Consider the following 15,723-nt stretch of genomic DNA (forward strand, 5'->3'; position numbering starts at 1 on the left):
GGGGTCCGGGTGCGGGAGAGCGCGCTCCTGGAGGCGGGCGCGGAAGGACAGAGGTCGCTTCTTCCTGGCGGGGCCCCAGGAGAACACGAGTAGCTGCTGACATCTCGCCGCCATGGGGGGAGATGGCCTGATGGGCTCTTGGTTCTCCATCAGGTTCGAGGAAGGACGGAGCCGAGGGTGGGGCGAGCACAGGGTGGATGGGCTGTGTGTGCGAGTCAGAGATAGTGTCGGGGAGAGGCCCGTGCCCAGGAAGCAGGCAGTGTGCCCCGGAGGAGGCCACGGGAGGAAGGGGCATGCGGAGGTGCAGGTGCTGGCTGGGAGGAGGGGACGGTGCCCAGGAAGGGGGCGGTGTGGGAGCAGCCAGCCTCCTGGGGGAAGGCGCGATCAATGTCAGGCCAGAGTGTCCGCAGGAGAGGAGAGTGCCAGGAGGAAGGGGCACACAGATCAGTGTCCAGTGGGGAGGGAACGAGCAGTTCCAAGCTGAAGGGGCAGTGCTCCGGAGGGCACAGTGTGATGGGGTCAATGCCAGGCTTCAGGGGCGGTGTGAGCAGGGCTCAGGGCAAGAGGACAATGGTGGGGAGGGTGCGGTGCCAGGGGAAGGGATAGTGCAGGCTTTCCTCTTTCCCATAGTGACATCATGGCAAATTCCCAAACTGAAAGGACCCAGCTCGGGTGACACCCAGCAGGGCCGAGCTGGGCCAGGCCGGCCTGAAGGGCCTCGGTGCCAGCTGCAGGGGCTCGCGCGGACTGTGCCCTCGGCAAGCACGCGTGCTGGCAGGGTAGGGCTGGGCTGGGCTGGGCTTCTCTGGGCCAAGGATCAAGGTCTCTGGCTGGGGTAGGCCCCCATGCGTTCCAGTGTTCCCAACAGGAAGACTGGAGAGGGCGCAGTCGAGCCTCCGCGGAGAGCGAGGAACCGCGCCACCTCGGCGGGAGGTGGGGGTCTGTCTTATTGCGATCCCGCCCTGGGGCGGGGTTATCGACCTGAGGCCCGCCCTCAACACTGAAGTCTCCGAAGCGTAGTTCGGGGCGGAAGTTAGGAAGCCCCGAGAGCTAGGCGACGGAAGTGGCCGCGCTCCTGCCTGCCTGTGCGCAGGCGTTATTCTATTTCCTTGCGGCTGCAGTTTAGGCCGCACCTTTTCCCCTCTCCCGCTTGTTTCCTCCGCGCGAGGGGGTGCGCATACTCCTAGTCGTGGTTGCGCGGTCAGCGCCCCTGGTGCCACCCTCGTCGCCCTGTTACCATGGCCGGCATTCTGTTTGAGGATATTTTTGATGTGAAAGACATTGACCCGGAGGGCAAGAAGTTTGATCGAGGTAAGTAAGGTATGTAGAGGCGGTTTTGGGTCAGGGTCTAGTCCCGTTCTCGGGGACACGCCCCCGGGTCCGGTCCACCCAACCCACGTGGCATGCGCCTCCCGTCAGGTCCTGATGTAGGGACCGCGCTCAGGAAACACTTTATAGAGGAAAGAACGGAGACTCCGAGCTCTCCTGGGTTCACACATGCTGTGCCCGGTGCCTGGGTGGCCTTTTCTCATGGAGCTGGTAAACTCCTGGGCTTCTTTCTGGTCACTTCCCACTCTTCCAGGCGCTGTCCTGTGCACCTTCCACGCTTTGTCTGATTTCTTTCAAGAGTCTGAATGAGGTAGTTATTGTCTTACCCGTTTTTCTCCGAGAAGTAACCCACCCAAAGGCTGCACAGCAAGTAATCTGACTCCAGAACCTATATTATTATTATTATTATTATTAGTTTTTATTGAGTTTATTGGGGTGACATTGGTTGACAAACCCATACAGGCTTCAAGTGTACAATTCAACAGATCATCTGCATACTGCATCATGAGCCCATCACCCAAAGTAAAGCCTCTTTGCACCTATATTCTTGTATTGCCCTTAGGATCTTTAGCTTTTTGTGAAGCCCTCTCCCAGTTAGAGTTGACTGCTTGGAATAATAAAGAGTTGCTCTTTATTCTGTCATTGATCAATAATTGTTTCTTTCTGTTTTCTCACCCTTTGCCTGGAGACTGAGATGTTCTTCAAGACAAACACCGATTCTTACATGTCCTAATAATCCCCTCAGCACAGCGCCTGACACAGAAAGACAAAACCTTTGCCCAAAGTTAGGTTGTTTCTTAATCACCGAGGCAGGCCTAGAATCTGGATATTCTTTGTTGCCAGGGGACTTTTGATTCTTTTCCCGGGATTTTCTCCACTTTGCTTCTTGTATATCTGGTTCTGATTGAGCCTGCACTTCTGAGAGCAGATGAGAGGCCAGTGGATGCTAATCCTATATAATAAAAGCCTAATATGCAAAGTGACCGAACCACTCACCGGTGGCCCGTGCCATCCCCCATTCAGCCCGCCAGTCACCTCCCGCAGAGGGAGATCAGACTGCTGCTTAGGCCCACTCCCCGTAGTGGGCTTACCAGACAGTAAGAGGGCGCAGGCCCAGCTGAGAGACCCCCCCCCCGAATGCACAAATTTTCGTGCACCGGGCCTCTAGTTGGGGTAGGTTGAGTCTTCTATTGCATCCACACCATCCCCCAATCGGCCCGCTGGTCACTGAGGGAGGCCACCGGCAGCAGCAGCAGCAATCTGGTTGCCTCCTGCAGAGGGAGGTCAGACTGCTGCTTAGGCCCGCTCCCTGTGGAGCTGTCAGTTGGACATCCCCCGAGGGCTCCCAGACTGCAAGAGGGCGCAGGCCCGGCTGAGGGACCCCCGAGTGCACGAATTTTCTTGCACTGGGCCTCTAGTTGGGGTAGGTTGAGTCTTCTATTGCATACAACCCCCCAAAGTGGGGTCTGCAGCGTCACCCTGGGTCAGGCACTTATCCTCTGCCACTCTTTCTCTACTTCTCTCCAGTGTCCCGACTGCATTGTGAGAGTGAATCTTTCAAGATGGACCTTATCTTAGATGTAAACATTCAGATTTATCCTGTAGATTTGGGTAAGTATTGAACACAGAAAATAGCAGGAGACTTTTTGCCATTTCAGCTGTTTTCACTCTCAGATATTGCCGTTACTTTCAGGTGACAAGTTCCGGTTGGTCATAGCCAGTACCTTGTATGAAGATGGTACCTTGGATGATGGTGAATATAACCCCACAGATGACAGACCTTCCAGGTGAGGGAGTGAAGAAGGGAGTACTTGAAATATGCCCGAGAACAAAGTAGATAAGTGGTATAGAAAGAACCTTATTTAATTAAGTCATGGAATAAATGATTATCAGCAGAATCTGAGGAAACTTAAAGAAATTGCTGCACTTAAGAATTAGCAAGGTACCTGGCCAGTGTGGCTTAGTGGTTGAGTGTTGACCTATGAACCAGGCAGTCATGGTTCGATTCCTGATCAAGGCACATGCCTGGGTTGCAGGCTTGGTCCCCAGTGTGGGGCATACAGGAGGTAGCTGATCAATGATTCTCTCTCATCATTGATGTTTCTACCTCTCCCTCTCACTTTCTCTCTCTTAAATAAATGAAAACATATTTTTTAAAAAAAAGAATTAACAAGGTGTTAATCCAGAGCAGTGATTACATGCTTGTGATTTGTAGCTTTTTGATGGTGGAGGAAATGACTACTGCTTTCAGGCTTGATCCCCAGTGTGGGGCATACAGGAGGTAGCCGATCAATGATTCTCTCTCATCACTGATGTTTCTACCTCTCCCTCTCACTTTCCTTCTCTGAAATAAATGAAAACATATTTTTTAAAAAAATTAACAAGGTGTTTATCCAGAGCAGTGATTACATGCTTGTGATTTGTAGCTTTTTGATGGTGGAGGAAATGACTACTGAGTGACCTAGGCTGTATGGGCCTTGAGTCTTGGGGGGGAGTTTGGTGTGATGGGAATTTGGAGCCCCATTGAGTTAAAATCTCAGTCCTACCACTCATTTGTTGATTAACCTTAACCTCTTTCAGCCTCGGTTTTCTTTTCAGTGAAAGACAGATGGTTGTACCTAGTTCACAGGTTTGCTGTGAGGACTAAATAACATTGTATTTGGGAAGTGCCTGTTGCTATAATGCTGGCACTTAGTTAGCCGTTACCAATTTTAAAGAACCTCTTATTGTTAACTACTTTAAAAAAATATGTTTTTATTGACTTTTAGAGAGAGAGGAAGGGAGAGGGAGAAGGGAGAGATAGAAACATCAACGAGAGAAACTTCGATTGGTTGTCTCCTGCACGCCCCCTACTGGGGATTGAGCTCCCAACCTGGGCAAGTGCCCTGACCAGGAATCAAACCAGTGACCTCTTGGTGCATGGGTCGACATCCAGCCACTGAGCAACACTGGCCTGGCATTGTTAACTACTTTTCAGAGTAACTGCCACTATTGTTCCACAGGGCTGACCAATTTGAGTATGTAATGTATGGAAAAGTGTACAGGATTGAGGGAGACGAAACTTCTACTGAAGCAGCAACACGTCTGTAAGTTCCTTGGTCCTGTGAGAACCCTTTGACCCTGCCCTGTTCTGAGAATTTGGGACTTGCTTATCCTTCCTGTGTTGGGTCCTTCTCTTTAAGTACCTCAGACCTAAGCAGGACCCAGAAAGAAACTTCTGGGAACAGTTTTCAGTCTAAAATGTAGGCTGCTCACTTTGCTCTTTGTCAGGGTCTCGGCCCTGGTGGTCCAAATGAGAGACTGACAATCTTGCTGTGTGCAGTGCAAAGGAAGGTTGCTTCCTTAGGAATAAATGCAGCATCAAGTAATTAAACTGCCTTGTGTGTTTGTATGTATGTATGTATATGTATATGCTGCTACACTGCAACCCAATCCCTAGTTCTTTGGTTTCCCTGACTAGCTATTTTTTCTTTTCTTTAAAATCTTATTAAAACAATATGTGCCCTTTGTAAGAAATATGAAAAGCAGAGAAGTAATGTCAAGAAGGAACAAAAATCATCTATAATTCCATACCCAGAGGGAACCTTTTACATAAACATTTTTGAATAATTTAGGTATTTTTTTTTCTTCTGTGCTTTTTTCTTTGAGATCTTGTTGTTTATGACAATGTTTTTTTCTACTCTTTTTGCTTAATGTTATGTAAAACATGTTTCCCCATGTCAGTTTAGAGCTTTTCCTAAACATTTTAATAGCTGTATATCTAACATTCCAGTAAATGGATATCTCTGAATTGATTTGACCATTTCCTTTATTCTGGGCATGTAGTATTTTCCACTCTTGCTGATATCAAAAACACTGCCGTGCATATATCTGTGCATTCATTTTTGTCTGAATTTTGGTTCCTAGTGACAAAACATTAGAAAGGTGCCTCTTTTTCTTAGGCTGGGCTGGAGAGCCGCTGAGTAACAGCTGCTCCAAATCTCACACTCATGGGACTGGACCTTCTGTTTCAGCTCTGCCTACGTGTCCTATGGGGGCCTGCTCATGAGGCTGCAGGGTGATGCCAACAACCTGCATGGGTTTGAAGTGGATTCCAGAGTTTATCTGCTGATGAAGAAACTGGCCTTCTGAACCACTGGGAAGCCAGCCTTGCTGCTCAGTCACTCAGGCCATGGACATTTGTTCAAGTCTGAGTTGCAGTTGCTGTTGTCCGGCTCAGGAGGGGCTGGCTCTCTGTCCACTGTGGTGCTTCTCTCCCTGGTCTGGACTCAATGGGAAACTGACTTGCCTGTGAAAGACCCAGCGGGAGAGTTTAAAATGAACCAGAAGTTGTTTTTGTGTGTATGGTTTTTTTAAATTAAACTTTACTTTTTCAGACTTCTCCTCCCCTTAAATTTTTTCCCCCATTTACTTTAAAATCATTTTTTTTTTTAGTTTGCCTATGGTATATTATGTCTCTGGCCCATAGCCAGATGATCATGCCAATGCAAGATCTGTCTCAGCCTTTTGGTCTCCATAGTCAGTCTCCTGGCTGACTATCCCCAACATTTGTCCTCCAATGTGATTTTCTACACAAGAGAAGCTATGGTGTTTTTGGCTCCTGGGGCACCCCAGGCGCAGAAGATAACCCTCCACACCCCATACTAAACCAAAAGAAACACCCCCCCTGCAGGGACTACTCATTTTCAACCCATTTCCCTAAATACTCTAACACCTCATGTAAAGACCTGAAAATGATGGGGAAGGAGATACCCCAGGCATCCCACCAGGGGACCAGCTCCCCGGGCAAAACGAGAGATCAATAGAGACAACTGCTTAATACACACTCACAGATCTTTCTGGATAGTTACCTGAGTTTCCCAGGGGTAATCAGAGTCCCGTAAGCATAGAATTCTGAATTGGCAAGGAGCCCTGCTCGTGTCCTTCCAACTCTTTCAGTTGCTTAAGAAGTCAAATCACGTTGACTTGAATGAGTCACTTGGGTAGCCTGGAAATGTTCATCATTTTTAAGGAAGCTTTGGGTAGAGGCTTTTATACACAAGCATGGGACACAACTCTGAAGAAAATAGGAAGAGTGGATTTGGTGGTTATGGGAACAGGTGGAGGAGCTAGCTGTCTGCTCTGTATTCCAGTGGTGACCTGGAGGGAGGGTAAGTTTCTTACCGGTGACACTGAACAGGGAGCTGCTGCACAGACCAGGGAAGCGGACAAGGCACCAATACCAATGAGGTTGGCAGTCCAGTGTCAGTGCCCGAGACAGTGCAGCAGCCTGACTGCAGTCACTACCTTAAACGTGGAGGAAGCACACAGTGAAGGAAATGGTGATGCTTACAAGGCCTCCAGCAGGGGAGCTGGCTCTTCAGCCTGGCATGCAAGGTCCCTGAGAAAGCATACGGGACTCTGATTACCCCTGGGAAACTCAGGGTAACCAGAAAGATCTGTGAGTGTGTATTAAGCAGTTGCCTCTATTGATTTCTCGTTTTGCCAGGGGAGCTGGTCCCCTGGTGGGATGCCTGGGGTATCTCCTTCCCCATCATTTTCAGGTCTTTACATGAGGTGTTAGAGTATTTAGGGAAATGGGTTGAAAATGAGTGGTCCCTGCAGGGGCGGGTGTTTCTTTTGGTTTAGTATGGGGTGTGGAGGGTGGAGAGGGAAATTGGAGATGCAGTTGGGATGAATTTTTATGGGATCCTACAGCCTTTCCATAGAGTCCAGTTTTGGGGTGGGGGGCAGGTAGAGAAGGTTGGAGTGGGAGAACCTAATTACCAATAGTAGTTTCTGGGGTGGCACAGCAGATTGTCCTAGCTGCTCTGGGTGGCAGAAGAAAGAGAACTGGCATACAGTTGAATAGAGATAGGGATGTTCTGGTTATAACAGTTTTTTGTTTTATTCTATGTGAAGAGAAGAGGAGATAGATTTGAGAATGGGTTAGATATTCAATAGGGACAAATTAGTTCACACTGGAGAAGCCCATGAGTTATTTACATTTGCCCCAGAGCAAGTCAGATGCCAATACTGGATGCCTGGAACTTTCTGGCTACATACTTTTTGCAGTTTTGCCATCTTTGTCTCATCTGACTGTACTGAGAACTCCTAATTCTTTGTCTCTGGTCCTGTTGACATATCTGGTTCTGGGTGCTGCCTCTTTCATGTACCATAAAGGGTTTCATTTGATTATTAGATTTACTCTACTCTAGTACTGCAGTAAATTAAAATTTCCACTTATCATTCCCTTGACTGCATCCTGGGATTTGTAGTGTAGATGAACTGATTCTTTCCCACGTAGAAACTGACACCATTCGAGATTTGGACAACACTTTTGAGCTTGGTGCATTTGTTGATTCCTTCTCCATGGCAACTGTTCTGTCCATAATGGGGGAGAGGGACACCTGGAGATGTCTAAATTGGTCACTCGTACCAAGAGCTTTGGCTTTCTACTCAGAACTCTTTTATCTGTTGATGTATTTATTCCCTAAGGACTTGGAAAATTTTCCTAATAAATAGAATCACTGAATAATATTGGACAGTGCACCGCACTGGGGAGAGTGTGAGCTCTAGACTAAGTCGGCCTAGGGTGTTTCTTTTCCTTCTCACAGGCTGTGAAACCTTTGGGAACTTGCCTGGCTTCTCCCTCATCTATAAAACAGAGTCACCGGAGCCTTAAAAAAGGCCCTGTGGTTCCTGGCACACTGACTTTCATTCTGCGTTAGCATGCCTCCCAGGTATTGGTGGCTGTGTTTGGAACTCTGGTTCCTGGCTCCTCTGCCTACACTGTAGACGTGCCTCTCCTGTCCCAGCTGCTCTGGGTGCCAGAAGAAAGAGAACTGGCAGACAGTTGAATAGAGATAGGAACTCCCTTGTCATACAGTTTTTTATTTTGTTTTGTGTGAAGGGAAGAGGAGACAATGATTTGGGAATGGGTTGGATATTCAGTAGGGACCTTCTGGTGGGGAGGGAAGAGGAGAAACTTCCATTAGTTTCCCCTACAGGAGCCTCTGGAAGTAGTGTTGACCTTTTCAGTGGAGTTTTTGTTTCGGGCAATATAAACCTCCTCTCCCTTAGCACCAAGATGGCATTTATGGGCAAAGCCCCATAAGCCTGGCTTTTTTCTCTAGAGATCCCCTAACAGGGTTTATGGTGGTCACACAAGGCTGCTTTTTAGATGCTACTTACCTCTGGGTATTGGGAAATCAGCCTTCAACTTGTACTTGAGTTGTACTTGTGTCTCCTGCTGTGTGAGCCCTAGGAGACTGACTCATGCCACTTCCTGCACTTCCCCCGACCTCCACAGGAGGGAGGCAGGACCCCAAGCTCCACGAAGCTTCCTGCTGAGCTGCTGAAGCTCTGGCTGTTTGCTCAGCTGTCATTCCAGGTCTTGTCTTCCCTGAACTGTCTGCACGTCCTTACCTGAGGTGTGAGGCACTCCTAGGCTTCCTGTTAGCTTTTCTTTCTTTCTTTCTTTTTTTTATTTTGTTAGGGAGGGGCAGAACTATTGCCCTCTGAGAAGAACATCTTTTTCTTTTCAGTTAGCTTTTGGGTACTTAATTTATTCTTTATTGATACAGGCTCAGACAGTCTTTCTGGGAGACAACGTCTCATTCATTTCTCAGGGGTAAGGATCTCCTAAGAAAAGGAGATCAGAATGCCATTGAGACTGAGGTAAAGGGTTATGGTAAAGAGATTAACCTTAGTTCTGAGCAGAAGACCAAAGCTCGTGTTTCTGTTTTTCTGATATAAGATTAGTCTCTACCTTTGTTCAGAGGGCAGGCCAGTCCAGGCCTTTGAGGAATTATTATACGAAAAAGCATATAGAGAATTCGTAAGTTGTAAATTTGTACAGAAAATAGACCAACGATAACTAGCTGCTCTGGTGAATATTATCGATAGGATAAAAAAATAGCCTTTCTGCCCAGCCGGTGTGGCTCAGTTGGTTGAGCGTCGTCCCATGCACCAGGAGGTCGCTGGTTCGATTTCGGTCAGGGCATATGCCCAGGTTGGGTTGTGGGCTCCATTCCCAGGAGGGGGCATGCAGGAGGTAGCGATGGATGTATCTCACATCAATGTTTCTCTCCCTCCCCCTTTCTTTCTCTGAAATCAATAAAAACATTTTTTAAAAAAGCTTCTGGTGTTTTAAACAGTGAAAAACAACCCCCTTTCTGTCCTATGTATCTGCCTTTACCAGGGCTTTGGGTTCCAGGTGACAGCAGGGAATCTGGTGGAGTTGCAGTTGTCTCCCAGGCCTCTCCTCTGGGTAAGAGGATTACACACGGGAGACACTGCTGGCGTTGGCAGTGCCTGAGTACCTTACTCTTCCTGAGACAGGTTCTGGAAGTGAGGGTGGGCCGCAGGCAGAAGAGGACTGGTAGGGTTGGGCATGGCAGCAGAGGGGTCAGGAAGCGGGAGTTGGAGCTGGACCGTGGGGGTGGGCACGGTGGGTAAAGGGGAGAAGAGTGTATGTTGTCCAATGGGAGGAAGGGTTAGGGAAGAAGAATATCCAGGCTGGAGGTTGGGTGGCAGGGAACCCATGTCCGAAGTTCCTGGAGGAATATTCAGGGCTCCGAGGGCCCTGGGTGAGGGTCCAGGAAAGAGTCCATGAGTTCCATTCAAAGGTCCGTGTGTCCTGTTCAGTTGTCCGGGGATTTGGTCTAGGAACCCGGAGGTTTGGTTCAGCAGACCAGGCCTCTTGGCTCTGAATCCCTGCAGCCTCTTCAGAAGTCCAGAGCCAGTAGTTTTGGCCGGGACACTGGAGTTTGTCTCCAACAATCCAGAAGTCCTGTTTGGAAGCTTGTTCAGTGTGAGGAGTAGAGAGGTACTGTGTGGGAGCGCTGTGGTGGGTAGGGCCCGCTTGGCACAGAGGGTGGGCCCTACCACATGCAGCAGGAAGCGCACCTTTCCTCGGAGCAGCTGCTGGAAGCTCAGGAAGATGGCATGGGGATCTTTGTGAGCTGTGGTCCTGCCCTGTGGAGGAAGCTGAGGGCAGAGGATGGGCCTGAGGCCAGAGACCTGGGCCAGATCTCATGCCTCCCTTGTCTATGTGGGTAGATAGGGTACCAGCACCCAGGCTTTATGGCTGGGAGGGAGCATTCCTTGGGAGGTCATCTCTTCTATCTCAAGATTCCTAGAATTCCTCTTCCCTCAGGCCTTCTGAGGAGACTGAGTCAGAAAAGAGGGACATTTTCTATAGTTCCCTTGACTGGGGACTTACCTGGGTTCCAAGGAGGCCCTGCAGGGCCCCAAGGAGGAGGCGAACTTGTCCAGAAAGCTGCCCCAGTAAGAATGAGAGGCAAGTGGGTCCCAGCTGTCCCCGTGCTGCCATCACTCCCTCCAGCAGGAGGGTCGTCGCCCCCAGAACGTCCTGTGCCTTGGTCTGCTCCTGGGAAAGAGATGGACGAGAGAAGTGCACTGCTTCAAAGGGCATGCTAATAGCGGGTGGGGAGCTTGGAGGAGTAGCCAGCAGCATGAATCATAGAAGCTGAGAATTGGACAGGACCAAGGTCCCACCCAGCACAGGAATTCCTTCACAGTCTCCCGACAATTGGTCATCAGCCTCTGCTTGAATAACTCCAGTGTCCGGTAACCCTGCCTGGTCTTACACTTACTTTCAGTCAGAAAAGCTCTTTTTTCTCTCTTTCTTACATTATACTGAAATCTGCCCTTTTATGGCATTTACCTCTTGGTTCTAGTGCTGCAAATCTCGTTCTGCTACAGAACCTTAGGATCATGTGATTCTTTTTTAACTGAGTGTAGAGATGAAACCATCATAAAGAGCATAAAGATGAAGGGAAGGGCTTGGGGGCACGTGGCAGAGCTGGAACTAAGGGCTCCCTAGGAGCTGCCCTTCCCCAGCCCAGCCCCCTAGGAGATCTGAGGGGGGAATGAGATTCCAGGGGTCTTGAGGATGGAAGAGTTGACCTACCATGGAGTGCTCCTTCCCAGTGGTTTCCTGAGCCTCCGACTAAAGCTCCCCATGCTATACCACGAGACTGCCACTTCGTCCAAGCTAATCAGACAGGCTTTGTATTTTTTTTTTAAACCATTCCTCATATAACATGTTTTCTAACCTCTTCCTGCTCAGGTTGCTTCCTCCTGGGTACATGCTAGTTTAATAGATCCTCTGAATAAATTAGCGTGTGTCTAGTACTCAGTCCAGTATTTTTAAGTGCAGTCCACTCGGAATTTTATGGGGATATTTCCACATTATTGGTGCTAAACATTGAAAGCTACCCAGAACCACTAGGTTTTTAAATAGCTGCCTCAATAATGTTGTTACATGTGAAGTTTGGGGCCAACTCAACCGTCCTCGATCTTTTTCGTAGTAAATTCTAGGGCCAGAAGTTTCTATGAGGGAAGCAGGGCATTGTGGCCTGCAAGCTGGAGTAGGACTTTACTCAAGTACTTTACACATGTAGAATTTTTAATATATCTCTGTTAAATTCCACCATGTTTTGAACCTCGCCTTTCAGTGATTTGAATCTTGATTCTGTCTTTTGTTATTTTTGTGGTGGTTCCCAGCTTTGTGTCATCTGTGGCTGACAGGTCAGTCTTACTTATTCATGCCAACTTAAGAAGCTTGAATTGGAATAAGTCAAAGGCATGGCCCATGAGAGACCTCTATCCAGCTTTTCATGGTGTTCAGCTTTGAATCTATTTAACACACTGGAACTGCAAGTCATCATCTTGTCCAGAGGATATTATCACAGTAGAATGTAGATTGGGTTAGAGTGGCCAAGCTGAAGATGCGATATTTTCAGAGAGCTCAGGAATTTTAAAGAATCCACAGGAAGCAACAGGAAACTGATGAAGACAGGGCTTAGAGAAGCCCAGGGAAGGGCTGGCTTTCTTACCGTCTGGGTTTTCCATTCTCCCAAGCTAAAGTCCACAGCAGGCAGCAGGACAGGTGTGGACAAAGGGTTAATGTCTGGGCACTGGCTCTGTTGAAAAAATTGGTGGGAGAGGGGGAGAGAAAGGAGAAGGGGACATGGTCACCTAGTGACTAAGATGCTTCCATGAGTAATAGGTCCAGATTAGTTTTAGAGGAGAGCTTGATTGCAAATCATAATCCTTGTCAAGGAGTGCTGATCAGGAGGTCATGGTCTTTACCAAAAACAATATTGGAAGAACAGTGATTGGATCAGGGAGCGAGAGGATTTGATGGGAGTGAGGGTATCTTACCAGTTAAACAGACAGAGGGGACAGTGCTGGGGGGTTCTCACCAGTCTGCCGTGAAGGACATGAGAGTCACGTAGCAGTTTATTTAGCAGTCGGGGGTCACAGGCAGGAGGAGCCGGGCTAGACCGAGTCAGCCGTGCGGTTAGGAGAAGCATGACCACGAGGAGCAGTTCTTAGATTAGGAGAGGTGAGGGTGAAAGGGGTGGGTAAGGCAGAAATCATTGTTGGGTGGTGGTCTGCAATTCACATTTAGGACCCAGACCTGAAATCCAGGCACTCTGCCACTCAGAGGCCTCATTCCTCGGAAAGTGGGTTCTTCCAGCCCCCCCCCCCCACACACACACTGTAGCGCATCTCCTTTCTTTCCCCTTCTACCATGTTCTGATTTGGCTCTCAGCCCCTCAGTGTATTCTTACCAGTCAGCTCCATTCTGGCCAGGCTGTCTGGGTGGAGTGGCTCCCTGTGTGGGGCCTCTCCCCTGAATCCTTCCTGGGGCCATGGAGGCGGCTTGGGCTCTTGCACTTCTGGGCAGAGTGGGGTGGGGCACACAGAGTGGGGTGGGGCACGGCACAGGTGGGCTGAGAAAGAGGGTCTGGAATCTATCCTGCAAGTGACGGGGATAATGAACACTTATTCAAGTTTTAAGGAGGAGACTCTGTCTGGCTGGGGGAACAGAGGCTGGGAGGGCTGGCGATGCTGACCAGCCTAGAACTGCTAAAGCTCTGAGTGCCCCCACGTTTTCTTGTGAATGTAGCATATGGTGTCTCCTCTTTGTCAGGGTTTCTCAGTGAATCTGACCCGAGTTTGGTGCCCCTGCCTCCTGCCGAGAGCAGCAGGACAGGATATGTACACAAACACACATCTTAATTGGCCTCAAATTCTGAGCCACCTTGATTGTTTGGTTGGAGAAAGTCTGGCATGGGGATAGAGAAGGGAAGCACTGTGGCATAACCTGAAGAAGGGGGGGGGGGCGGGAACCGGAATAAGGCCAGGATGGGGAACTAGCAAATATGTACAATGTATCGAGGGGTAGCTTGTGGAGTGGGGTTGGGGATGGAATTAGGCAAAAACAAACAAATAAGCAACACCAACAGAAACCAAAAAATTGGACTAATGTAAGTCATTGATTAAAAGATTAAGAGAAGGTGGCATGGGAGAAATTAACCTCTAATTTTTTTCCCTATTTACCCCCACACATAAAGCCTCTTAAAGTTTTTCTTTGCTCTCCAAGTTCTGAAATACTGGGTTTTTCAAGGCAAGGAGATGGACTACCATTCCTGAGACTTTCTTCCTGAGGCGAGTTGTCCAGGAATGGATACCTACTGAGTGAGACGATGCCCACCTCACATGGCATACCTCCCCACGGCCACCCACCATATCTCTTAGCCCATACCTTCCTCCCTGCCCCCTCTTCAGACCCCTTCCGGTTCCTTCACAGGACCCCCCACATGGCTTCCTCCCTCTTTCACAAGTTGTGCAAAGAGGCCTGCACCTGTTTCAATATTGGGATTTCCTATAGGTCTGTCAACATGCAGGAGCCCTCCTCCCATCACCCTCTCCTTGTGCCCTGGCTTGCCTGACCCAGCTTCCCAGCCCCTGGAGCCAGAACCTTAAGCTAACTAGGAATAACTGGGTAAGAATGAAGATTGGAGCTGTGTCCACCTTGGCGCTGAGTTCCCCAAGTCCTAATAATATACTTCCTTTCTCATTTTCCCCCCGCCCCCCAAAGCCCATGTTTCCTTTCCTTAGTGCCCGCCAGGACTGTGCTGTATTTCACCACGTCTGTGACCAGTCCCTCAGAACCCAGCACCCCACCCCCTACCCCTGCTCTGCCCTACTCCTCCCATTCTGGGAAGGCCACACGCTTCCTGACAAAGGTCAGTGCCTGTAGGTTCCAGTGTGCCCGCCCCTCCCCCAGCTGAGAGCCCAACTCCTCTTTCCTGTCCTTCCTACCCTCACTTAACTGCAAGCCCTGCTTGCCACTCACCGGGTGGAGAAGGGCTCCAGGACCCAGGTGCAGAGCAGAAGGCACTCTGGGGAGCAGATGGGTAGGAAAGCTTGTGGCGTTGGGGCATAGCCCCTTCCCAGCAGTGGGGTCACACGCCTGCCTGGGCCACTTCTGCCCAATCAGAGAACAGGGAGCCACCAGGCACTGCGGAGGGCCCCCGGAAGTGACGCCTTCTCCTCCCACCCTCACTGGACCTGGAGCCCCTGCCTGGACCATGGTCTGTTATCACAGCCCTGCTCCTCCACCCACACACACCACCGGGAGGCTCTGTCTTTTCCTAGGAAATGGCAACCTGGGACCTGGCTGGAGAGGAGATGGGAGGGGAACAGGTTTTTTTTCAGGAGGAATCCAGCAGGACATTTTTGTTTTCAGTTCCTGGCTGGCCAAATTTCTTTTCCCTAGATACCACACCTGCTGCTGAAATCCAATAAGGCTCCTGCTTCCCTGCTTCTCTCTCCTATAGCCCCTAGGGCCGTGGTGGGCAAACTGCGGCTCGCGAGCCACATGCGGCTCTTTGGCCCCTTGAGTGTGGCTCTTCCTAAGCCTTAGGAGTACCCTAATTAAGTTAATAACCATGTACCTACCTATATAGTTTAAGTTTAAAAAATTTGGCTCTCAAAAGAAATTTCAATCGTTGTACTATTGATATTTCGCTCTGTTGACTAATGAGTTTGCCAACCACTAGGGCCTAGGGCAGTGGTTCTCAACCTTCCTAATGCCGCAATCCTTTAATACAGTTCCTCATGTTGTGGTGACTCCCAATTTCATTGTTACAAATTGAACATAATTAAAGCATAGTGATTAATCACAAAAACAATATGTAATTATATATGTGTTTTCCGATGGTCTTAGGCGACCCCTGTGAAAGGGTCGTTCGACCTCCAAAGGGGTCGCGACCCACAGGTTGAGAACCGCTGCCCTAGGGGGTAGTGTCTTATACCCGCTTTCTGAGTGGGAACATGGGTATTGCCTGTATTAGAGAATGACGCTGTCAGAGGTCAGTGTTGTGGGGAAAGGGTCTGGGCAGTTTGAAAGGACTGCACAGGGAGGGTGTGTGTGCTGGGCTCAGGTGCTCCTCTGCTGGGGCCCACTGGCTCAGACAGCTAAGCTCACTTCTCTCTGCCAGTGTACGCCTTTGCTTGCCGGGTCTTTCTCCCTCTTCCATCTCCTACCATTCCACATGTGACAAGAGGAATAACCAGGCCCATGTGTCCCAG

General features: G+C 49.4%; 2 protein-coding genes across 7 annotated transcripts; one reads left to right on the top strand and one right to left on the bottom strand.

The window, feature by feature from the left end:
* The first annotated feature begins 6 nt into the window (after positions 1-6).
* POLR2H (polymerase (RNA) II (DNA directed) polypeptide H) lies at positions 7-5,706 on the top strand. Of its 3 annotated transcripts, none has more exons than XM_005872147.2 (5): positions 7-1,311; positions 2,857-2,940; positions 3,023-3,116; positions 4,332-4,415; positions 5,343-5,706. In XM_005872147.2, the coding sequence occupies exons 1-5, from the start codon at positions 1,239-1,241 to the stop codon at positions 5,458-5,460; spliced, it is 453 nt and encodes a 150-aa protein (XP_005872209.1). In that variant the 5' UTR covers positions 7-1,238; the 3' UTR covers positions 5,461-5,706. The 3 variants fall into 3 exon arrangements, with proteins under 3 accessions (XP_005872209.1, XP_005872210.1, XP_005872211.1); XM_005872149.2 differs by having other exon boundaries at positions 1,234-1,320; XM_005872148.2 differs by lacking the exon at positions 4,332-4,415.
* Positions 5,707-9,394: 3,688 nt separating this feature from the next.
* Positions 9,395-14,622, bottom strand: THPO (thrombopoietin). 4 transcript variants are annotated; one of them, XM_005872151.2, is made up of 6 exons: positions 14,486-14,622; positions 12,915-13,102; positions 12,543-12,670; positions 12,174-12,260; positions 10,535-10,702; positions 9,395-10,299 (listed from the first exon to the last, which is right to left on the bottom strand). In XM_005872151.2, exons 2-6 carry the CDS (start codon positions 12,925-12,927, stop codon positions 9,634-9,636), a joined length of 1,062 nt encoding a protein of 353 aa, XP_005872213.1. In that variant the 5' UTR covers positions 12,928-13,102; positions 14,486-14,622; the 3' UTR covers positions 9,395-9,633. The 4 variants fall into 4 exon arrangements, with proteins under 4 accessions (XP_005872213.1, XP_014400001.1, XP_014400003.1 ...); XM_014544517.1 differs by lacking the exon at positions 14,486-14,622 and having other exon boundaries at positions 9,638-10,102; positions 10,219-10,299; positions 12,915-13,001; XM_014544515.1 differs by lacking the exon at positions 14,486-14,622 and having other exon boundaries at positions 9,395-10,287; positions 12,915-13,001.
* Positions 14,623-15,723: the final 1,101 nt, after the last annotated feature.

The sequence above is a fragment of the Myotis brandtii genome, unplaced genomic scaffold (assembly GCF_000412655.1).
Source record: "Myotis brandtii unplaced genomic scaffold, ASM41265v1 scaffold368, whole genome shotgun sequence".
In the NCBI taxonomy this organism is placed as follows: domain Eukaryota; kingdom Metazoa; phylum Chordata; class Mammalia; order Chiroptera; family Vespertilionidae; genus Myotis; species Myotis brandtii.

Excerpts from the sequence above, each read along its gene's own strand:
- POLR2H (XM_005872147.2), top strand. The coding sequence starts at position 1,239 with ATGGCCGGCATTCTGTTTGAGGATATTTTTGATGTGAAAGACATTGAC. Across the intron at positions 2,941-3,022 it reads GATTTATCCTGTAGATTTGG|GTGACAAGTTCCGGTTGGTC; the intron begins GTAAGTATTGAA and ends CGTTACTTTCAG. Across the intron at positions 4,416-5,342 it reads ACTGAAGCAGCAACACGTCT|CTCTGCCTACGTGTCCTATG; the intron begins GTAAGTTCCTTG and ends CTTCTGTTTCAG.
- THPO (XM_005872151.2), bottom strand. Across the intron at positions 12,261-12,542 it reads ATGTCCTTCACGGCAGACTG|AGCCAGTGCCCAGACATTAA; the intron begins GTGAGAACCCCC and ends TTTTTTCAACAG. Across the intron at positions 10,300-10,534 it reads AGGGCCTCCTTGGAACCCAG|CTTCCTCCACAGGGCAGGAC; the intron begins GTAAGTCCCCAG and ends CTCTGCCCTCAG.